The sequence below is a fragment of the Lactuca serriola genome, chromosome 2, assembly GCF_051521515.1.
Source record: "Lactuca serriola cultivar US96UC23 chromosome 2, Lser_US96UC23_V15, whole genome shotgun sequence".
Taxonomy (NCBI): Eukaryota; Viridiplantae; Streptophyta; class Magnoliopsida; order Asterales; family Asteraceae; genus Lactuca; species Lactuca serriola.
In genome coordinates, this window is record NC_136409.1 from 224,314,196 (window position 1) to 224,339,244 (window position 25,049).

Sequence of the window (25,049 nt, forward strand, 5' to 3'; positions counted from 1 at the left end):
TTGAAATTCATCAGCCTTCGATTTTAATCTACTCTCCAGACAAGTATGAACTCTAAATCACCAGTCGATCCACTTAATCGAAGTGATATTCAATTCTCAGTGAAAGAAAAATGAAACCTCAGGAACTCGATCTAGCCAAGAACTGTACAACACTTTTATGCGTATTGTACATAACAAAGAATATCAAAATTGGGCTTGAAATTCCATCGGATGAACAGTAAAATAAATAAGTGTTTGGGCTCAATATGTTTGAATGAACAGTAATGAATCGAGATTTTTTTTTGGCTCAAAGTTATGAATCATATATCGATCATTGATTGGGCTTCAACAAATCATGAACATTAATATTGAGACTTTGGATCACGGAAGATGAACAGTAAATTTTATTTTGTTTTTTGTTTGAATTTGATCTTAACAAGAATAATTGGATCAACAATGAGGTTGAAACGGATTAGATCCAATGAGGCAAATCGATCAAAAATGAAAAACGTAAATCACAAATCGAAATCATGGATGTTTTGGAATCCATTTGAGAATTTGAGATACCTTTTTGACGAATCGAGATCCATTTTCAACGAACGAATCAAATTTGGAAGATCTTGGTTCTTTTGTCGAAATGAGAAAATCTCCAAATCGAACATTGTACCACTCACCATGCGAGATGTACAACTCGTTCTTCGTGTTCTCCGTGTTCTTCAATGATCCAAGAACATCTTCAAAAGAACCACCAACACATTTGGGTTTTGACTTCAAATTCAATGCAACCTTTGGAGATTGTTGCTTTGGAACCCAAATTTACTTCACGGATTTTGGCTTCACAACATATGACGATTTTTGTGAGTAAACTTGCTTATTCTTCCGATTCATCTTCTTCTTCTTTTTCTTTCTCATCTTTTTGCATCTTGAAGACTTGATCTCATGAACAAACTCACTTTCCACAGCTTGAACTTTGTGAGTTTGAATCAAATCTTTTGGAGTTTGATACTTGTGATTTTCTTGGATCATCGGCTTCCGATAAGGAATCATTCCTTCAAACGAATCACAAGAACACAAAATATCATCGGTTTGAACTCTAATCATTCAATCACAATTGTTTTCATATTCTCGATAACAATTCTCTTCATTACAGAAATAGAATAAAAATGTGGATTTATTTTAATGGAAAAGAGCATTATTATTTCTTTTCACAAAAAGTATCAAACTCTTTTCTTATCATTTTCCGATAAAACACATGTAGTAAACTAGTAAAAGCATTTTAAAATTTATTTAAAGAAGTTTGATACACACTTTGCTGCTGAACAATTTATTTGTATTTGTTTCCTAAACCATAAGGACTCGGTGATGTCAAAATGATCTACACAAACAAATGGGTTCTTCGTTATCTTACTAAAGGTGACGGCTTTTTTCTATCCTCTTCTTCCTCATACCTCTCGATTCTTCCTCATCGTTCTCCGCATGATGGCGATACTGGATCAAGATACCTTTCGCATCAAAAGATTTTGTTTCTAAGAAATAATTCCACAGTTGCCCAAATCACTAAGCTCAACGACGCCCTCCATCTGTTTGATCAAATGCTTCACAGGCAACCTCGACCATCAATCTTCGAATTTACCAAGCTGATCACTGTTATTGCCAAGATGGAGCATTACTCAACTGCGCTTTCTCTTTTCAAGCAAATAAATTTAATGGGTATTCCGAGTGATCTATTTGCAATCAACATCTCTATCAACTGCCATTGCCACCTTAACCAAGTGAAGTATGGTTTTGCTTTACTAGCCACCATCGTAAAGCAAGGGCATCCACCCAATGTGACCACGTACAGCACTCTCATAAACGGGTTAGTTTTAACTGATCATGTTTTTGAAGCTGTTGAATTATTCAAGAAACTGCTCAGAGAGAAGCTTTGTGAACCTAATCAAGTTATGTATGGAACTGTTATCAACGGGCTTTGTAAAGTAGGCCACTGTAGCAGGGCTCTTGACTTGCTCAGGTTCATGGAAGCAAGCTCATGTAAACCCTACGTGGCACAATACAACACAATCATCGATAGCCTCTGCAAAGACAACATGATTGATGATGCACTCCAACTGCTTGCCAAAATGACTGAAAAAGGCATCCTCCCAAATATTTACACCTACACCTCCTTGATTCATAGTCTATGCAACTTTGGACGTGAGAACGAGGCTGCAAGAATGTTGAGAGATATGGAGGAACAAGGAATCTTTCCTGGGGTGCATATATTTACAATCTTGGTAAATACCTTTTGCAAGAACGGATCTATAAAAGATGCTGAAAATGTCGTGCAATCCATGGTTCAAAGAGGCGTGGATCCGAATGTAGTCACTTATAGTGCACTAATTGATGGATATTGTTTACGTGGTGAAGTAGAGGAAGCTCATAAAGTTCTTGATCGAATGGTGGAAAGAGATCTTGTACCTAATATTGTCACTTATGGAAGCTTGATAAACGGGTATTGCAAAAAGAAACAAATCAATGAGGCCATGAAACTTTTTCAAGAAATCCAAAACAAGGGTTTGATTCCTAATGTTGTTACTTACAATAGTATTCTACAAGGTTTGTTTCATACGGGTAATTGTAAAATGGGTAGGGAATTCTTTAATGAGATGCAAATGAAGGGCAAGACTCCTGATTTATGCACTTACAGAATCTTGTTCCATGGAATGTGCAAAAACTTTGAGTGTTCTGATGCGTTGGATCTTTTTCGTTCTATGGGAAGATCAAGGTGTGAATTGATGAAAGATGTTGCTTTGTATAATATTTTGATTGATGGTTGTAGTAAATGTGGGAAATTGGATTTTGCAATGGATTTGTTTGATGAAATTTCTTTGAAAGGATTGAAGCCAAATGTTTGGAGTTATACGATCATGATACGTGTACATTGCCAAAAAGGGTTATTTGTTGAAGCGAAAGAAATGCTTATGAAAATGGAAGAGAATGGTTGTTTGCCAAATAGTGTAACGTATAATGTTATAGTTCAAGAGTTTTTGAAGCAAAATGAATGTAGAGAAACTGAGGTTCTTTTGGAGGAAATGGTTAACAAAGGTTTCTCCCCTGATGCTACTACTTTTTCCATGTTACTAAGCTTAATCCCGAAGGTGGGCCAAGGCTTGCTTCTATTCTGAAGCTCAAAGGCATTAAAAGGAGAGATGATAGAATGGCATTCTCTTGAACTTGATTTGCTAAATCACTAAATTTCAACTTAGTTTAGGGTTCTTGTTGGAATGTTTAATAGTTAGCATGTGCAAAGATTGTGTTATATGCTTTAGAATGATTTGGGTATGTGTCGTTACCCTGTTTTAATTACAGATTTATGTCAAAGACATGTTAGGATATTGATAGAGTTAACTATCTAGGGACGTTCAGTAGTTTACATATTATTCTAAATCTTAGAAGTAGGAATAGCTAGTGGTATTGGTTTTGTAAATAACGATAGAGACATATAATATGGTTCAAGCATTCCGAATCCATGAGTGTGTTGATGGTAATTGACCCTTCTATCTAACTCAATACGTCATGTACTCTAAATTCAGAGGTTATTGATTTTAAGGTGGCATATTATTATATTTAATCAATAAACGTCTTAAAGGTTGCTGGAGCTTATTGTCAATACAAATAATCATTGATGATTACATGTTACCACCTAAGTTTATAAAATAAAGATAAAGTAAAAATATCGATTATATATTATTCAAAGTTTCAATTATCGTTTAAGAAATTAAATTTAAAATCTTGTTTTTGAATTTATGACAATGGAAAATTTTGGTGAAGGGTGAGGAAACGGAAACGGAAACGGAAACGATCATTGTGTAGGACGTTGACAAAACGAGAGAACGGTTTTTGTAATTATCGACGGAGTTTATATTCGTCGTTATGGAAGTTTACATGGAATTTACTTCCCCGTTTCTTCCTTGTAATGGCGGCCGGTTTATCTGTACCTGGCTTTATCTATCACCTAACCACCTAACTCCTCCTCAAAAACGTGTCTAAAATCCCACATTGCCACGTATCCATACAATCCACGTGGCACTTGAACTGAAAGCCTTACTGGCCTATTATATAAACCCTCCCTTCAATAGCTTCAAGCATTACTTAACTACTCAGATGGAGGCTTGTGTTTGTATCTCCAGCCTGCATGCACCTCAACCCCCACAGCTACAAATCTCAAACTTATTTTCTCAACCAGGAAAACACCACCGGAGGTTGAACCTCCGGCAAGGTTTCCGGCGACAGAAGGGGCGTTTGGAGAGTGGTGGAGGAGATTGGAAGATGAGGCCAGCGAGCAAACGAAAGGAGGAGATGAGTGACGACAAATGGGATAGGGCTGTGGAGGAAAGCAAAGAAGATGACGATGTAAATGAAGAGGTTGAGTTAATGGAGATGGAAGCGATCATGGGGGAAGATGATGGAAAAGAACCAATGGATTATAAAAGAAGAGCAGGAATTTTCTACAAGAGCTCACAAATGTTTCAAGCAATCAAGGATAAACAACATCATCATTGTGCCTAAAAATGTAATGCATGGATCACCAAACTTTTATATATATATATATATATATATATATATATATATATATATATATATATATATATATATATATATATCATTACATAATTGTATTTGTATGTCACTTCCTATCTGGAAACAGTGTTTTAAAACTTGAAATAAAATCTAGCGCATACCATGGCTCCGATTACTTAATAAAGAAATAGTATTGAATTTTTTATTTAGTAATGTTTTTTTTTTTGATAGATGCAAGTCATGCAACCCTTCCACCGAGTAACTTCATCTATACACATCCACGTACACTGCATCATTATTAACCCCATGTTCTTTATCGAACCTCAAGGACTTTTATCGAACACCTTGCGTGCGTAATTGACAACTCCACTTAAGGCCCTACACTTCTTTGTAAGTCACAAAAAGAACTTACACATATGAAACAGTAAAAAAAAAACATGTATAAACACAACAAACTGAAGAAGAGTTCGACTTAAAACAACATATTACAAGAACAGAAAACAGTAAGGGAAACCAAGAAAGAAAATAAAGTTTGTTTATGGAGGGAGGTACAAGGATACAAAGTACAAACTAAATGTCTGTATGGTAAAACCTAACACAACGGCCTCATATAACATAAAAGGCACGGTCGAACACCTACTACATCTTACAATAATCAAGAAAAAAAAAATTCTTTCTAAAAAGAAAAAACTGAAACATTAAATCTTACCTGACAAATGGCTGATTCCATTAACAGAACTTCCAGTGATTATCGCAGTTTACACAGGTGACAAAAGTGGTCATGGGTTCATCAGCACTCCGAGTCTGCAACTGGTAATAAGTGCACTTCCGTTTCCCACATCTCCCACATCTGAACTGATCCGTAGTGGCTTTTGGTGGGGCCCCACGTTCACACTCCATTAAAGCTTTCTCTTTTATTTTCACATTCTCCATTTGTCTTTCAGTGCTCGCCATCTCTTCAGGTGTCAATTCAAGAATCCTTTCTGGTTTCACATGCCCAAGCAACACTTTCCTTCTGAAATCAGGGTTTTTAGGATCTTTAATATTGAACATGATCGATCTGTATTTGAACTTTTGTGCCCCATTTGATCTCCCCCATTTTTCAAACATTGCAGACTCCACTGACACAGCGACTCTGTGAGGATCTGAAGCTTCCACTTCATCTCTTAATTCATCTTCAACTTCACCAGAAACTTTGCATAATGCCTCTGAAAGAAGCTCACGGATTTTGTCTCTTACAGGATCCTTGCAGTAAACAAGGGAAGTTAGTTTTGGTGGGGCCATGACATTATTTGGTTTTGGTCGTTTGTTTTCTTCTTTGGTGACACTGACAGTGTGTTCTTGCTTTTCAACCTTGAGAATGTTAACTTTTTTGTCTTGTGTGCTGCTATGAACATGTTTCTCAATCTTGATACTTTCAGTCTTTGAGACGTTCTCGATCTTAATGGAGTTTGATTTCTGGATTTTCTTGTTGGAAGCCTCTGCTCCATTTTCAGATTTTATGATGTCTGAGCTTCCGTTCTTCTTGTTCTTTAATGTTTCTTCAACGATTATGTTTTTCCATATCTCAACCATTTCAGCAGCTAACGACTGAATCTTCTTTCTGGGGTGTTTTGTTAGTTGGCGAAGCCGCTTCCCCACCTGAAATTAAAAAATATATATATTTACAAAAAAAAAAAGTCTTCAGATTTTGTACATTGAATTTGTTTAAATGCAATTTGTTTCATTACTACTGCATATGTTGAAAGCTTGAGACTTTGAATGTGAACTTCCCATATCAGCATAGCAATTTAAGAATACAGAAAAAAGCTGTATACCAGCAAGAACTCAGAATTCACAACAGTGTGCTTCCCTAATCAACATAAGCAAAGGAAGGTAGCTAATTTTCAAATTAGGTTACTAGAATTAACAATAACACAGTCTTCTATCTTCTTCCATAAAAGATAAATTAAAAACCTCCAAAACCAGTTTTCTTACGGTGCTTAAGCTTCTGAAGTTTGGGCTTCAGAGTGAAACCTAATTAACACGCCATATACTTTCTCCTGACTTGATTTTTTTTACTCGGTGTCTCGAAAATTGTACTTCTTCTCTTTGTTGCAGTTGAATATCTGCCTTATCTTTTCGTTGAACTAGAAATCCATAGCTTCTCAAGTGTTTTATGTTTTGAAAGTGTCAACAATTTTAAGAATGCCAATGGTCGGAAGTATGGAAAAGGATTCGAAATGTCAAAAACCTAGGTTTTCAAAAGCGAAATCCTAATTCGCCCCAAAAATTAGAAAACAACCACACATATTCACATTCATGATATACAATCTCGATTAACAGCACAAAACCAAAACAAATTTACTGTACTTGATGAGAAAACATAATTTACCTGCGTGGAAACGAGAACTTGATAGTTAACAGGGAATTTTTTAAGGGCTTTCAAGGCGTCTATACAACGATCTTCCTCCGGAGAAGAATCTGCACCAGCGCCGTCAACAGCCGCAGCGTCTGCCGCTTTCTTGGCCGCCTCGAATAGCTCTTTCAGCTCCGCCTCCATCGTCAAGAGATCGCTTCAAAATCAAAACAACAGAAGAGAAAAAGAGAGCAACAGAACCGTCCGTTTAAGAGTTTTGATGAAGCGGAAAAGGATACGGAGGAAATCTTGACCGTTCTTCTGCTCCTGGGAAAATTTAATCGTGCGGTACATGAGTAAGCGTTGAAGATTTTGTCCGGGTTTTGACGGCTTAACAGTAATTAGATTTTAGAGTAATTATTTTTTTAGAGAAAAAAAAATTAATTAAAATATTAATCAATTTCCAAAATTTAAACAAAAAGTTAAGTTTTTTCCTTCAAAACTAATTAATTTTACAGGTACAACTTAAGAAATAGTTGTCGGACATGAAAGAAATCCAAAACCACATGTTTTGGAATAGGATTGAATATGTAAATTGGCATGTTTTATCAATGAATTCGTATGCTTGACCGTTAGAAATGTCTAAAATATTTTTGAAAAAAAATTAACTCGTGAAATTATTGTTCACTTTTCATATTTTAAAAAAAAATAATACTTCTATTTATGTTTTTTGTTAGGAATCCTTGTAGAAATTTTCACATCAAAATAGAAGTTTACGTTGATAAAACGAAGTTCTAAGTGAGGTTTGACCTGCGCAAATGTCCAAAACAATGAGGCATTGGGAAGGGAAAAAAAAACATTAGTTAGACCTGCAAAATTATTGTTCTGCAAAATTTTCATATTTTCTATCAAAAATAATTTTATGCTAAAAACATTTTTTCGAAGTTTTTTTAAAGTAAGAATCTTCTAAGATCATTTTCGCACCAAACTATTCAAAACAATTTAGAAATAGCATTAAACTAAATAAATGTTAAAAGGTAACACTTTTTTTACCAAAAAAAAATACCATTGAAACAGAAAAAACCTACTATTCCCAGTTACAATGGTCTTTTTAAAAACAAATATGAAAGTTTGTCACCTTCTGACAACATTTATTCAGTTTAATGGTATTTTAAACTATTAGTTTGTTACCCATTTATTTCATTATCCCCTAATAAAATTATAAAACATCTAAGTACACACCCGTGATAGTGGTGAAACAGAGGAGCGGATAAGCATATAGTAGCAATAACAGAACCACATTTACCAAAAGAGGCAGCTAACTTTGAACTTGAGCTTGAGCTTTGAAGACTATTAACTAATTATGAAATCCCCACAACATGAATGGGTGTAAAATAGCCCAATCACCAAACAGGAAACATTAGACATGGGGTTGAATCAAGAACAACAATGAAAATGAACTTACATATGTATTGCATAAAAATATGTTAAGTTGTGTCAGGTTATCATAGTTGAAATCAACGTATTACAACATATGATGGACAAATTTGGTAATAAGAAACAGTTTGAAGTACAATGTTGTAATTAGGAAAAAGAAAATGCAATATTATAATAAGGAAAAACTAGAAACCATATCACTAATACTATTTCTTGCATTTGCTCCTAAAAACAAACAAAATATGATGAATACATAAAGCAACCAACATGTCAGTTTTCCTGTTAAGTTGTTTTTATATTAAATAAATTAGAGAAAAAAATCTGAAAATGAAACTAAACTAAAACTCAATATGGAGTGTAGAGAGTTCATTTCAAACTATAGTAACTATCTAAGCTAATAAGTGATATTTACTGAGAGAGAGAACTAGAGTATAGACCCGGCCACCTATGATGGGCCCCGCCCCGCTTCATCAACTTGTTTGGTCTGGTCCATGAGCCTCCTCTCGGCGGCTATAGCAGCGGCGACACCTGGCGGCAGATGCATTAAATCTGAATCTTTGTTGTCTTGGTTTTTCTGTTGTTGGATTGTTGATGGAGAAACTTTGAAAAGAGACTCAACATCTTTGAGTGTGAAAACAGGCTGATCTTGGTTCCTTTTGTTTCCGCTTATAAACGAACCACCATCTCTGCTTTTATTCAGTTTATATAAGCTTTCTTCCACTGTGTCCTTCACCTGTCATACAATATCATTTTATTAATCAGGACAGAACACAAAACAGATTGTACTGGGACTGGTTAAAAGGTGCGCATGCGTGCGTACTATGAAACGATGAACGAGTGTCTTTTTGGTCTGTCCGATGCGGTGGACCCTGCTGATGGCTTGTGCTTCTGCTGCGGGGTTGAGTAGCGGCTCTACAAGAATAACATGTTGTGCTTCCAAAAGATTAAGCCCATTCGCCCCATGCTGAATCAATAGCAGCATTACTTGAATGGAATTTCTTTCTCTCTGCTTCATTTTCATTTTCTTATTCACACCATCTTTCACATCAACTTTCTCTCCTTTAAATTCACTGATAGCAACTTGTGATTTCCTGAAAAAGTCATTTCCCGCAGATAAAATCAGCACTCACAGGTATGGTATGGTATGGTATGGCATGGAGGTTGTACTGCGTATAAAATAAATGTACCTTCCTCCTTTCATTCTGATAAAACTAATATCATTAGCTGTAAAAGCATGTTCCAGTACATCAAGAACATCATTCCAACTTGAGAAAACAAGAATTTTGTCTGTTGGATTTGTGGAACCGATACACAGTATTCTCCTTGTGACTGCTAGAATCTACAAAAAAAAAATAAGAATAAATAAATCATCAACAGTAACCTAAAAGCATTAAATAAAATGTATAATATACTACTATATACCTTGGTGCTATATGAACCGTTGACAGTCACAGAAGCTTCTGAGGTTTTAAAAGCAGTAACAGAAACATCAGGTGGTTTTTGCTCATCATCAACAAAAGCAACGTTCCCATATTCTGTGGGTTGTCTACATGTTGGACACATCATCCATTTCTTATCAGCCTGACTCATCCCCCTCTCACTCATTCCAATAAAACCTGCACATTTATCATTTAACAACATACTATTACTTTAATGCACAACACCCTTCCAACATGAAAAAGAATCAATCAACAAATTAAACACTATACTTACATTTACAACATGTAAGATGCCCACACTGAAAAACCATCTTCTGAGTGGTGATCTTATCTTGACAAACAGGACACATGTCATCGCCTAATCCCTCTTTCACCAAATTAGTATTAGAATTCATCATAACTTCATGAGATGGATCATCAACAGTTTGTTTTGACTGTACCAAACCCTTCAAATACCGAAGTTGCCCTTTCACACGCAATAACGAGGATAAAGCAACAAACTTTTCACTCGAATTTTCAACGTTTGCTGTTTCTAGCTCTTCCAGACTCAAAGCATCAATGGATTTATCATCCTCATTTTCTCTAAGGCGTAATCGTGATGTCGCCATTGATATCTCATCATGAGCATTAAGCACTTGAGCTTGAGCAAGTGCCAAGGATCTTGCATGACCATACTCCTTACGCATTCCCTTAAAATAGTAAATACAAAAAAGTACAAAATGTTGGGTAAATAAAGGTAGTCAGCCTTTTGTTATAAAGACAAACAAAAAATGGAATCCCTTATCCATTACCTCAAGAAGAGATAGATGCTTTCTGGCTGCTGACATGGCTTCTTTACCTAATTGAGCCTTCGAATAGCTCTTTATAACACCAAGAACAACTTCCAGCTCTGAAGGAGATTTAGAAACCTGTTCATATGAAAAAATAATACGTAATATGATTGATGATGTGCATGCATGTAGATATATGTATACTCACCATAACTTTCTCCCCAACATCCCTTTTCTTCCCTTCATCTTCATTACTTGATGGTGGTGGAGCTTTGTCAGGCTGTGACAAAGTCCAATAGAACCGATTTAAAGCCGACACTTTTTTCCTTAAATCAACCGCCTCGTCAGCAGATGAAATCACCCCTCCACCATGTCCTTTGTTAAATCGAAACAGCCTCGCCTCATATGCCTGAAATAAGCAAAAAGAGATCAAGTTGCCTTCTACTTCAATCAACAAAATGTACGTACAACTTTGAAAATAAGATTAAAAACCTGAAATAACTCGTCTAGTTCACAGTGTACACATATGAGCCCCTCTCCATTGACCTGGCATTTTGGACAATATCTCACACGTTCTACATCCTCTATACTTGGATTCTCCATGCTCTGGTCAACTTCCAACAGTCTATCCAGCAAAGTCCTTCTAGAATCTTCCAATTTTTCCAGACCACTCTGGATATGATACTTGAGAGCAGTTATGCTCTGAAACCTAAATTATAAAATAAAATATTAAGGTCTATTAAATTAAACACGCAGAAAATGAACATAAACTATTACAAACCGGGATGCGAGTCTTGATGTTCTAGAAGTGTTAAGAGTCTCAGAGACAGCATCTCCTATCTTTCTGATGAAATCAGTTGAAGAATCTTTATTTTGCTCGATATATTGCAAGGCTTCAGCCCACCAAGCAGTATGTTGGTGTCTTCTATCTTTAAGTCCATTACTAACCTTGAAAAAGGTTTAAGAAGAAACACATGGCAGATTTATGAATGATTCAGAAATTCTAAATGAACCTTTTTTTTAAATAAAAAGTAAGGTTGGAGAAATTACCAAGTCATATGATTTCCTGAATTCCAGCTGAGCCATGGACAATCTTGAATTGAAAACAGACAAAAACTTTTGCTTTAAATTGTTGCATGTGATCTGCAAAGATTGGTAACTGGTACAACTGGATAGAGAAAATGGTCTATCCTCATCACATGTCTTGCACATGTTACCTTCACAACTTCCAGGATTCTGTTTACCTGAATTAAACTTTTGTATAGTGTTTGTGGTCAAAGGGAGTATCTCAGCAAGATTATAATGTATGTGAATGTTTAACAGAGGGTCGATTCTGAAATCTTCTGAATGCTCTTCTGCTAATTCAAGTGCTTCTTTATATAATGATATAGCTTGAGGAAAATCTTGTTTAATAATAGCAATCCCTGCAAGTCCATTCAATGCAACAACCAACTTCCTCAGGGCTTCCTCCCCTTCTACTTTAGTCTTACCTACAAGAACCTAGGGGAATGTAAAGCTGATTAGAAGATAAATAACACAATGAGAATTAAAAGAATTATAAAAAGAAAAACCAACCATTAGTATCTCCTCCATTGTCATGGGAGACTGCTGCAGTGAACGTACGCCTGAACTTCCCACTTGAGGATGACAACATGCTTGCCTTAGCTTCAAGAGGGAGTTCAAAAGTTTTGCAGCCTCCACATGTGTAAGGAAAGAATCCGATGAATCATTTCCTGAAGCTTCTTCTTCAGGAATACTACTTTTGAAACTTTGGATGACTTCCCTAGCATATGTGAGACAGGTCTCGTGTTGCCTCTGATAAAAGTGTTCTTCAATTGGTGTGAGGGATAGCCAAGTGAGACATTCTTCTTGTGGAGGAAGGTGCAACTCTTCAGCAACATGTGATTTTGAGGATCTCCACATTATTTGTTTAAAGAGATTGTGAGTATATTCTACAGCCCCTGCATCTCCCATCTGTGAATGTAAAAACAAGAACATGATTGCAAATCCCCCATATTAGGTAAATAACTGTAAGTTAGTTATTACCTCATAAGGATTCCTAATAACATCAACCCACCACTTGAAAACATCATAAGGAGTTGCTTTAAGAAACCTTAAGAGCCCAAATAAGTCATCCAGCTTTCTTTGTATTGGGGTTCCTGTAACACACCAACGATGCATACAAGGTAAGCGCATTGCCATTTCTGTTGCAGCAGCAGCATTACTCTCCACCATTTGAGCCTCATCCAAACAAATCCTCCACCAGAATATTCGAGTCAGAAAAGTTGGAATCACAGGGTACTTCTTCTGGTATCTCAAAAGTCGCCTATCCCCTATATTCCTTTCAGAATCATGAGATAAGTCTTGTTTCAGCACATCATATGTTGTTAACACAATGTCAGCATTAATCAGTTCATCAATTTTCGTAACAGATGTGGTATTATTATAAAGTGAACTTGGTTTTACTCCTTCATACACAACAACTTTTAGTGAACCTGGACTTGTATGACTGCAAAAAGAAATAAACAAACCATTTAGCATGCATATATACAATAAAGCTGAATGATCAATAAATAGCAATAGTAGTTATAGTTTACCGAGTTATTTCAGCATGCCACTGTGGCAATATTGGTGCTGGACATACTACAAGAGTTGCACCAGTAGGAACAGGGGAACCGGTTGCTTGACTCAATTCTAAGCAAAATGGACAAATGTGGGCCCCATCACAGATAACGACTTTGGAGCCTTTATAACTTTTGCGTTTTCTTGAATCACCGTTCAGACTTTCTGAATCTTTTATTGGTTCTGAATTTGTTTCTTTATATTGATAGCCTACACAATCTGCATGTTGCCAAGCATCACAGACATCACATTGTACCCATAAACCTTTATACTTTGAGCTTTCACTTACAGCCCCACATACACATTCAACACGTTCTTTCTTCATTCTTTTGATGTTAGATTTCTGCTCTCCAGCAACTTGTATTGTCTTGTTTCTTATATCATCAGCATCTATGTCCGATTTTCTATGTGCAAATATACAAGCAAGCAGCTCAATGGTTTTTCCTAGACCCATTTCATCTGTTGTTGTGTTGTCATAGAAACATATCAGTAAAAACATCAACAAAAAAAAATATATGAAAGATTAGAAAGACTAACCTGCAAGAATACCACCAACAACATAAGATGAACAGTTCTCAAGATTCATTGAAACACTTCCGTTAAATGAATTGTAATATATTTTAAAGCAGGAATCAACTAAATCCACAGGGACACATAGGGGTGAAACAGATTGACTTTGTTGACTTTCTCTCAGATGTCTGAAAGTTCCTTTCTCTCGTTCAACCATCCAGAAAGCTGCACGCCTTTGATATGGTCTAAGCTCAGGGAGCAAGTCAGGCAAGTCATCCATTAGCATCGGGTTATCCCTGCAATTTTATTATTAAAATAAATAAACATATAAACCATAATCATCTACAGTATCAACACTATGCACACTCACTTTGAGGGTTTTATTGCTTCATAAAAACCAGATACATCAAACCTGGATCCTTTCGTATTTTCATTTAGTTGTAGGCCAATCTCCATGTCTTCAGGTACCTTATATCCATATCTAGCCTCTGAGGTAGTTACTTCAGGGCGTAGCCAAGCCATGACATTCATCATACTCTTCTTCCATATCTGCCTTGTAGTCCCAAAAAATGACTCAGAACCCTCAAATGTACACTTTTGTATCTCTACTCTTAATCTAATAGATGACAAATTCCCTGAAAAAGTCAACCCTGTAGTAGGCCTCAAAGTCAAAAACTTCATACTAACCAAGTGAACAAGCCCTGAAACACCTTCACTAGGCCCATCAAAATTTCCTGTTACCATCACATGTGCTTCCATGTCCACTCGCTTCTCAATGAATTCCAGATAGATATCAGAAGTAGATAAGACAGGGATATGCAATGGTTTTATTACATCGTTCAACCGAAACCTAAAGTTATACTTTTCTTCATTGATAAAATTTTGATCCTCGTATTTTCTATCATAACACTCTTCACTTACATTCAAATTTGTCAGAATCACTTCTGAGATGTCATAATGCTCTTTCGACACCCAGTTATCTCTATCGACTTCAATGTAAAACGGATTGTTGTTACCAGAATGCTCGGTTTTTAAAGCAGGGGATGTGTCTGGATTGCAAAAATCCTCTTTAGAAACACCATTGTTGCCAACAGTAGCCTGTGCCCTACGAGGCTGTGTTTGCTTTCTTCTACCCATCACACCAGACACATTACTTGCAAACTGGCATTTGATTGAGGAGAAAGTTATGGATTTCTCATGGAAGAAAGGTAGACGCTTTCTCTAGGGTTCATCTCCCAACTTTGAATCTGAATTAAATAAACTACAAACGTAAGTAAGTAACAAGTTTGATATCCAAATACTCTGAATAGGTTCCCATTCAGCACAAAAGAAATAGATAAAACTCACAACAACTTAATTAAAGCCAGCAGGTGAAGCTTTGTACTACATTATGAAGCTCATAATAACTTCATATTCAATTTTTTACAACCTAGCCCGTATGATGGTTCAATTCAAAAAGAAATAGCTACATTGAGTTTTCTTGTCAAACTCAAAGAAGGTACTATACTGCTATAGGAATACAAAACTTAAATAAATTTGGTACTAACCATGAAATTCAATATAATTGGTATGCTTCGCTGAATAATACAAATTAACGAACTTTAAAGTGGAACACTAACAAGTCTGACATCCAAATGTAAAATAGAACTTAATATCCCTGTAGCATTTTGATTAAACTTGTCACGGAAAGTTCAAGCAACTTCGTGATCAACTTCTAACAGCTTAACTCCTACTGTCCTACATGACTTGTCAACATCTATTCAAATTAGTGAGAAAGAAAAAAGATACGTAGAATATGTTTTGAATCCAAACCTGGAGAGTTGGCACAAAATTGAGGAATCAATAAAGCTCTCAAAGGACACTTCTGATAAGATGGAAGAATTTGCTCCGTCAATTCTATAGGTTTACGTGGGCGGTGCAACCGCGACGGAGAGCCACTACGAACGAAGACGGGTGAACTGAGAACTGATACCGGGTTACCCGATTATGTGCTGATCGTTTTCTCTTGGAAATTATGTATTCAATTGGATCCTGTGTTTTTGAAAGGTCAATCTAGTCTCCGTTTAACAAAATCAAAGAACATTATAATAGATTAGTAGATGTTATTATACGGGATGATTTAAATAAATAAAAAAAATTTAAACAATAAATATTTTTTTATGTAAAGCTTTAAAATAATTTTAAAATAAGAAAGTAAGAAATATATTCATTACAATTTCATATAATATTTTTAATATTTAATATTTTACATATATAAATGATTTTAATTTTAAAAAATGAAACAAACTAAATATTTATTTTAAAAATATCACAAAATGACAAGTGTCAAAACTCATTAGAGATTGACACGTAGCAAATTATTTTTATTTATTAAGAAAGATTTTTTTTAGAAATAAGGAAATTTCATTTCCAATGGTAAATATTATCATCTTATTATTTCATTAATACTGATGATCTCTAATTAAAGTGTCTTTTTAATTGTTAAACTTTTTATGGATTTTTTTATTAATTTAATTATTTTATCTTTATGTATCTAAAATGTTATATAAAACTCACTTGTTTAACTAATGATTTTTAAAACTTTGTTCCTAAATTAATAGTAAACTTATATGATTTTTGTTAACTTTATCTTTCATTTTTAGTCGTTTTGACATTTTTGGTCATTTCAATCAAATTTTTTATGTTTTTTAGGAATCTTTTAATATTCAAAGTTTGGCCACAAAACTTTAAGAAATTGATAAATTTGATCATTTTTCTAAAAACTTGTTAATTCTAACCCTTTTAATTATTTAACCGTTTTGACACTTTTAGTCCTTACAGTCAAAATTTTTACATTTTATCATAAAAAACGGCCCGAGACGAAGCCCAGGTTTTTCGCTAGTTAAATATAAACATACATAATTTTTTTGTAATAAAATCATTAAATTTTGAATTTATTTTCAAAATATTATTATTATTAGAGGAAAAAAGACAACTAATGATAATATCATTTAATATTTTCTAAGATTTAATAAAAAAATAACAGATTTACCAAAATAGTCATGATTATTAGGCTGCAAAAATTTATAAATCGGATTATGAAACAACCCCAATGATTTTCACATTTTTTTTTTGAACCGGCGGGGAATTTTATTAAAGTCACAGCCTAACGAGGCAAAGGCAGGGCAAAAACATAAACAACACAGCTACAAAATGTCAAAAGGATTACAAACCCAAACATATCAATTACAATTATTAAACTTCCCCATATGTTTAACCCAATCAAACACCAAAGCAAGAATATTATCCACCACCTTAGGAGCATTAGCACAAGTAGATCTAAACACCTTTTCGTTCCTCGCTTTCCAAATACACCATAGGAATCCATAAACAATCACCAGAAAAATTCTCTTTTTCTTTGGGCAATGACCCCAATTAGCCGCAAACTCCACTAACGACGAGACGTTATTGAACGATCGAAAGGGAATACCGCACCAATGGCACAACCATTTCCAAATATCTTCGGCAAAAGAGCAACCCGTGAATAAATGATCAGTGTCATCAACCCCTGAGGAACATAGATGACAGGAGTTAGTCCCGACACGAACACCTCTTTTAGACAACGCCATCACCGTCGGAATCCGATCAATGCAAGCCCTCCAAACGAAGCAAATGACTTTTAAGGGGGGAATGTGAAACCAGACAGTGGGATTCACCATAGGCGAGGTTATCTTGGAATCAATAAGACATCGAAGCTCACGCACATGAAACACCCGATCTCCGGAAAGCAAAGAAATCCACCAGTCCAAACCATGAGACGTGACCACATTAGATATAAGCCCGCTAAGGGAATTTATATCCGCCAGTTCCTGATCACTTGAAGGATTCCTCTTCCAGACCCATTTGAACTCATTTGGGAGAATACGCTCCGAAACGAAACATGACTTTTTCTTGTCAAGGATCGAAAGGCTAGGAAATCGAGAGTCAAATGAGCCATCCCCTCCCAATCTTCAAGCCAAAATAACGTATTAGATCCAGCCATAATCTTAACTCCAAAAACAGAATTAAAATTAATCCCTTCACTCTCCAGGATGTTCACCACCTGCGATATCTCCGACCATACGCCAGTGAGGGACTTCTTAGCAAGGTGATGAATCGGTTTCCTGCTCAAGTTATGAATACCACAGACCACCTGTCTCCATAGTGCATTCGGTTGATTCTTGAATCTCCAAAGCCATTTGGTAAGAAACGATAGATTCAAGGATCGAAGAGACCCAATACTAAGTCCACCTTTTTCTTTTGGCCCAAGAGCGCAACTCCAAGACACCCAACAAATCTTATGTTTGTTGTCGCTGCCTCCCCAAAGAAATTGACGCCTAATTTTTTCCAACTTTCCAATAATAGAGATAGGGGCTTTGAAAATAGAGAAAAAAATATAAAGGAAGGCTACCAAGAACGGATTTAACCAAAGAAAGCCGACCGCCAAATGAAAGGATCTTAGCTTTCCATGAGTTAAGCCGATTTTGCACCCGATCAATAACCGGATACCAATTTCGTTTTAATTTCATATTCGCTCCTACTGTGACACCCAAAAAACTGAAAGGGAAGGAAGCCGCATCACAACTTAAAATCCGAGCACAAGAGATAATTTCCCCATCCGTAACTCCTATACCATAAACTTTGGACTTATGAAAGTTGACCTTTAGCCCCGAAGCCGCATGAAAACATCTCAAGATTCTAGCAATATTGCAAAAATTCGTACTAGACCAATCGCCCACAAAAATCGCGTCGTCTGCATAAAATAAATGAGAAATAGAAGGACCATCTTTGGGGATTTTAATGCCACAAAACAACGATTTCTGGCAAGCCGACTTCACCGCCACGTTGAGACCCTCCATTGCAATTATAAACAAGAAAGGCGACAGAGGATCACCTTGCCTAACGCCTTTGGATAACGGAAACTCCTTTGTAGCAGACCCGTTAAGGAGAACGGAAGCCCTTGCGGAGGAAAGACATCCCTTGACCCACTTCAGCCATATCGATCCGAACCCCATTTGCACCATAACGGACTCCAAATACCCCCAATTGATAGAATCAAAAGCCTTGTCGAAGTCAACCTTAAGAAGAAAAGTCTTGTGTTTGACTTTTTTCGCCCATGTACAGATCTCGTTTATGATCATCGGCCCATCTAAAATATTTCGTCCCTCGATGAAAGCAGTTTGAACCTTGTCAACCACCTTACCAATCACTTTTTTTTATTCTGGAAGCGAGAATTTTAGCCACAATTTTATATAAGCTGCCGATGAGGCTGATGGGGCGGAAATCAACGAGGGAGAGAGGATCCTTCACTTTAGGAAGGAGGGAAATGAAAGAGGAGTTACAGCCACGAGAAAAGCAACCGAAAGACTCGAAATGTTTCACGAAGCGCATGATGTCGTCTTGCATGAGAGACCAAAACCATTTAAAAAATTTTAACGTGAATCCATCAGGTCCGGGCGCCTTCTCGCTCCCACAATTCCAAATAGCATCCTTGACTTTCGTGAGATCGATAGGCGCATCAAGCGCACACCTATCTTCCTCAGAAAGCATATTGAAATTCCCGTTGATTAGTGCAGGGCGATCACGACAAGTTTCTTTGAACTTATTACTAAAGAAGTCCATCGTATCTCGCTTAATAGAATCAATGTCAGTCATCCAAATTCCATTGACCATTAGCCCATAAATGTTTTTCCTCCTGTTTTTGGTTTTAAGAGACGCGTGGAAAAAGGAACTATTCTCGTCTCCCTCTCGCACCCACTTTATCTTAGCTTTCTTCATTAAATCAATCTTAGCCATCTTTTCCAACTCCAAAATGCATTGCTTGCATGATCTTCTTTCCTTCAATTCAAATTCATTTAAGCATCTAGATTCCGCTTGAAGCTCAAGATCATTAACCTTGTATTTAAGTTCACGTAACACCTTATTTTCTTTTTCGAACTCCACCCTCCTCCAACCACGAATGGCCTCTTTAACCCATTTCAATTTTTTAGCTAAGTATCTATCAGGCGCGCCTTCACCCGAGAAACTATTCCACGCCTAAACAACAACATTGTCGAAACCATCTCTAAAACACCATGAATTAAAGAACCTAAAAGGTGGAGGGCCGAAGCATAAAAGCGAGGTGTGAAGAATGATCGAGGAATGATCAGAAAATTCCCTAGGAAAGGCGGTAACAGCAGCAGAGGGAAAGGCAGCCAAGAAGTTAGGGCAAACGAGGAATCTGTCTAGCTTGCTGAGCTTGAACCCATCTTCACAAAAATAAGTAAACCTCCTTCCTCCCATGTTTAAATCAATAAGACCTGCTTTAGATATGAACCCGTTAAAAGCTCTAGCAATGTTGGGGCAAAAGACCGAGTTAAGTCGTTCATCAGGTCTTCGGACAGCATTAAAATCACCGAAATTAACCCAATTGCCGGGTCTCGAAGCCATCAAATTAAGAATATTATCCCACAACACAATCTTATCATCAGGGGCTTGAGGGGCATAAATATTAACAAAAATTGTTTCACCGACCACTCCTCTCCAATATCCAACAACAGCCATAAAGAACATGGATTTAATGATATCAATTTCTTGGAAAAATTCTTTATCCCATAAGCAAAGTAGACCACCCGATTTGCCGACAGATTTAGCAAAATCGAAGCCAAAATCTTCCTTTTTCCACCAATTGCACATGCCAGAAGGAAGAGACTCCAATCTCGTCTCTTGAATTCCACAAAAAGTAATCCTATTTTCTTTCCTTAGTCTAGAGAGTCATTCAATTTTATGAGAATCGCTCATCCCCCTGATATTTAAAGACAAAATATTCATGGTTTACTAATTTTAACTCCTCCACCTCCATTGAGAGCTTCAAGAACAGCCCCGTTCCCGATCTCAGCTTGAAAACCCACTTGCCTACCGATTTCAATGGTACGACCTAACTCAGCGGACGAAGCAGACGAACTGTGAGATGGAGAATTCTCCGAACGGCCTTGCATAAAGGAACCTTGAGAATTTGAAGCATTTTTATTCAAATCAAATAACGGAATGTCCTGAGGTACGGATCGAGAGAGAGAGATTCAACGCAAGAACTTCCTTTTCCCTTCTTCTTCGTGCGCCTTCTTTTTACTGCTGAATCACCAGGCTCGAATTCAGGACTACTATTAAGCCTATTACTGACAGACACCCCTGCTGGCCCACAAGGAGTTGGCCCAATAAGAGTTGGGCAGCCCAATCGAGCAAAAGCATGATTACCGTTAGCGTCTGCTGCAATAGAATCATCTCCCACATTAATTATTTTATCTGCTTCCAAGATTCTAGGGGACCTTTCACCTTCCCCAAAAAATAATTGCGGCTCCTGAATTTCTTTTCTCTCCCCGCCGACTACCGGCGTCGCATCCATTGCCGGAATATCACCCTGATCGGCGAGAACATCTCCCCCGATTTCTCCTTCTTCAAACTCCTCGTTCACATATGTGTCAGAAATTCCATCATCATCTTCTGACACTTGCGGAGACTCTAGTTGAAACGGCTTGAAAGGAGTCTAGTCATCATCGACTTCAAACACTCCAACTGAAAGTTTTGAACCGCAAAACATGACACCGACTTCATCATTGATCCTTTTCCGGGAAGCAGTGAGAATACACAATTTACTCGCCGACGTGTCGCTGCTGTTCCAAAAATCACAATTATTAACAAGGACCTTACCATACGTGCCTGCAATGCTAGAGAAATTAGACTCATCCCATGCTAACATAGGAACACCGGTAATCTTAATCCAAGCGATCCTTTCAAAACGTGTGAGCTTCCAGCAAAATAAATCAACCCTGGTGAACCATTTCATCCAAATGCTCTTATTAGCCTTGAAAATCTCCGCAGCTCTATCCGATTTAAATTTGATAACAACCTGCATACCCCCATTATATTTACAATCCACCACATCATAACCTTCCAAAGCAAACAGCGACGGAAAGTTGCAAAGAGTATCAAAATCCTTGGCCTCCCCAAGCAAAGTGCTTTTGTCTGTCCACTCACTTATTTCTTTAATGCTGGAAAGAGTAATATCCATTGGATGGAGAGAAGGCTGGCGTACCGATTTCCCCATTAGAACATCGGAGAAGGACCTAGAATCCATAGATTTCCAAGGAGCGGGCTTAAAGGAGGAGACATTTGGATTCTTATCGGTAACCTTAGGAGTTGAACGAGGGTGCTTGGCAAGGTTTGCCACCAGCGTCCTGCCCCTACAAACCACCTTGTTTAATCCACATTCAATGGAGCCTGCATCTTGCACCTTGGCATAACGAATAAACGCAAAGAAAGAGCCGGAAGCATCCCTTCTCCCGGCAATAAAGATGTCGGCAAGTAAACCCAACTTTGAACAAGTTCCCCACAGATCTTTTTTGATTGCATCACCTGGAAGATTTTTCACGTAAAAGGATGTTACAGAAGAATCGACAGAAGGAGCAAAAACAGTCGTCTTCCGCCGCCTCCTGACCTCTTGCCAGCCCCCGTTATTCTTCATTGTAATTATGGTGTTAGTTCTCCTTATAACAAAATCTCATCCTCCTCTCTCATTTCAAATTTTTTTAGGATTAAATTATAATTCTTCAATGATTTTCACATTTGAATAGACCATTTCATAACATACTCAACGTTGACTTTTTTTCTTGCCAAAAAAGTATCAAACTCATTAACTTTAGGAAAAAAAATATAAGTTTAAATATATTCCTAAAATTCATGGTTAAAATTAATGAGTATATTGTTAGAAAAAAATAACCAAATGAGTTCACAAACCTTTTTAACAACTAATATAACTTTTTTGTGATACAAATGAAAATATGACTATGCTAGATTTATAATACGAGTACTAGCTTAATTAACCATTTTGAAGTCTTATCAATGACATCATTTAGCTATCTAAGTTTTAATGTGTCTTAATTTTATTTCCATTTCCCCTTTCGACATGCTACTCCATATTTACCTGTTTATATAAAGGATTGGACTAAGTTCCTAATCATCATCATTTTGTCATTTAAATCGAATCGTGATAATTAAGTCATTAAAAAAGAAAAAAATATACCAACTTTTTTAACACTTATCGTAAAATATTAATAATTTCTTTTACTTATTTACAAAATAGTTATAATTTTTTTTACTTATTTACAAAATAGTTATACACTTTCATATATTTTCATAATTGTTTTAAAACATATTTCTAAATGTTTTAAACTTTATTTACAATTGTTTTTAATTTGTTTAGACTTTCACAAAAACGTTTTTTGTACTTTATTACAAGCCTTTTTAAATTTCTGTTAAAACATTTTTATAACCTTTGTTTTTAATACTTTTGAAAGTTGTTTATATTATTAACAAAAAGCTATATGAACTTGTTCTATAGTTTTTGAATACGTTTTAAACTTGATTTATAACCTTTTAAAACTCTTTTATATTTTCATATATAGATTTCATATAGATTTTTTAAACAAAAGTATTTCTAAATATTTTATACTTTTTTCTATACTTTTTTACACTTCACACAACTTTTTTTGCAACTTTTTTCTAAACCATTTTTAAACTTCTTTTCAGCTTTTTAGAAATGTTTCATAATTTTTTTATAACATTTTAAAGAACTTTTAAAACATGTTTATACTTTCTATAAATGTTATAAAATACTTTCGAAACTTTTTTATATTTTTCTTATTCTTTCTAAAAGGTTGTAAAAAATCTAGACAAATGTTTGTAAAAAATATTTAGAAAGAGTTGTGTGGAAGCTGTAAAAAAAGTTGCATGAAAGTATATAAAAAAAAGTTCTAACTTAACTTGGTTTTAATTAAAATTCTTAAGGTTGATAGTAGAAAAAAATTGAAATTAGTTTAACTAGACTATAGCCCGCGTTAAACGCGAGAAGCGCATAAAAAAAACATATAATCGTTTATAGATATTGTATAATGAGTATAAAAAAATATATGATTATTGTTATTATTGAAATGTGTAGAAAATACATTAAAAACGATAAATATATATAATCATTGAAAGATCTCTTTGTAGACATCATTTTTTATTTTATTAGTTGAACGACTTTCCTCGTTTCATATAGTTATGATATTTATATATTTATAAGCATTTTAATTAGACGTTCCTTGCATAATAATGTTACCTAATGTAAACATATATTGACAACCAATATACCGTTTTTCTATTGCATTAAATATTGACAACTACTTCATTTATTCAAATAAAGTTATGTAATATAATTTATAAAATGTTAAATGTTATATAGATTTAATTTTAGTATATCATCAATGGAGATTCTTTTATAAATCATGATTGGTTTATTTTAAATTGATTATAAATGCTAGCTTTTATGTTTGTTCTTATTTATTTAGTGTTCGCAAGAACTTTGCATTAGTTTTGGCGCAACTTTGAATAATTTTAGTATATCATCAATGTAATTTGATACATCTGTCAATTATATGAAATATCAAATAATGACATTTCATTACTATTGTGATAATTTAGTTTATATATTGTATTTTCACTAATCTTAATGGTCTTATTTTTTCTAATAACCGTAACGCTTTTACTAAATGTACTTATTACAAATTTCCTAATATCTTATAATTTTTATCTTACTTTATAATTTTTCATAACTATGTTATTTTCAAGATTGATTGCTTTAATAGTGTTTTTTTCGGTATATTCAATTTTATATTTCATTGTACAACATCATCGTTTGTATGTATTCCGAAATTTCACTTTAAAAATGTTTAATGTTTACACCTTGATATTAATTTTTTTAATAAACTCATGTAATAATTATGGAATATATATCTCATTTTAATTAACATTCACTTCCTTTATTATGTCAAATTCCTCATTAAACGGATATACTTTTGGAAAATAATAATTATAATAAGGCAGCATTATCTAAGACGTAAACGTTTGATATACTTTTGGAAAAAAAATCAGGATCATTAAAAAAAAATTATATAAAGAAAATACAAATTTAAACTGTCGAAAATTTATTTTGGAGGGAGTTGTATTTTGTAAGGTATAATAATATTACAAAATTTGAAATATCTATATTTGTTGTGTAAATTAATAAATTTTATTGTTACTATACAAAGATAAAAAAGTAGGTTGATATGATATACAAAAACATAATAATTTCAATGATATTTTAAAATCATGCCAAAATTAACCGGATTCTTATGACATAAAAATTAAAAAAAAAATCATAATCATCTCTAATATATAAAAGTAATATTTTCGTAATTAATGTCAGTTCCAAAGATAGTTAATTTTTGTTTTGTTAAAGGTACCTAATATCTTTTCATGTTTATTTGAAAAGTTTCAGAAAAGTAGTTAACTGATTTCATGTAATTTGTGATAAAGAAA

The 25,049-nt window shown here is 35.1% G+C and overlaps 2 protein-coding genes and 1 pseudogene across 3 annotated transcripts; 1 reads left to right on the forward strand and 2 right to left on the reverse strand.

Annotated features, from left to right (window-relative positions):
• Nucleotides 1–1,287: 1,287 nt before the first annotated feature.
• On the forward strand, nt 1,288–3,486 carry LOC145088691 (uncharacterized; annotated as a pseudogene).
• Nucleotides 3,487–4,671: 1,185 nt separating this feature from the next.
• On the reverse strand, nt 4,672–7,132 carry TFIIS (transcript elongation factor IIS). Of its 2 annotated transcripts, XM_079027082.1 has the most exons (3): nt 6,914–7,132; nt 5,249–6,180; nt 4,672–4,925 (listed from the first exon to the last, which is right to left on the reverse strand). In XM_079027082.1, exons 1-2 carry the CDS (start codon nt 7,079–7,081, stop codon nt 5,269–5,271), a joined length of 1,080 nt encoding a protein of 359 aa, XP_078883208.1. In that variant the 5' UTR covers nt 7,082–7,132; the 3' UTR covers nt 4,672–4,925; nt 5,249–5,268. The 2 variants fall into 2 exon arrangements, with proteins under 2 accessions (XP_078883208.1, XP_078883207.1); XM_079027081.1 differs by lacking the exon at nt 4,672–4,925 and having other exon boundaries at nt 5,061–6,180.
• Nucleotides 7,133–8,588: 1,456 nt separating this feature from the next.
• Nucleotides 8,589–15,702, reverse strand: LOC145088693 (RING-finger, DEAD-like helicase, PHD and SNF2 domain-containing protein). Its single transcript, XM_079027083.1, has 16 exons — nt 15,468–15,702; nt 14,026–14,902; nt 13,683–13,951; nt 13,121–13,604; nt 12,570–13,032; nt 12,099–12,497; nt 11,574–12,023; nt 11,305–11,471; nt 11,016–11,232; nt 10,732–10,932; nt 10,545–10,661; nt 10,028–10,442; nt 9,737–9,930; nt 9,502–9,653; nt 9,135–9,405; nt 8,589–9,047 (listed from the first exon to the last, which is right to left on the reverse strand). The coding sequence occupies exons 2-16, from the start codon at nt 14,790–14,792 to the stop codon at nt 8,760–8,762; spliced, it is 4,854 nt and encodes a 1,617-aa protein (XP_078883209.1). The 5' UTR covers nt 14,793–14,902; nt 15,468–15,702; the 3' UTR covers nt 8,589–8,759.
• Nucleotides 15,703–25,049: the final 9,347 nt, after the last annotated feature.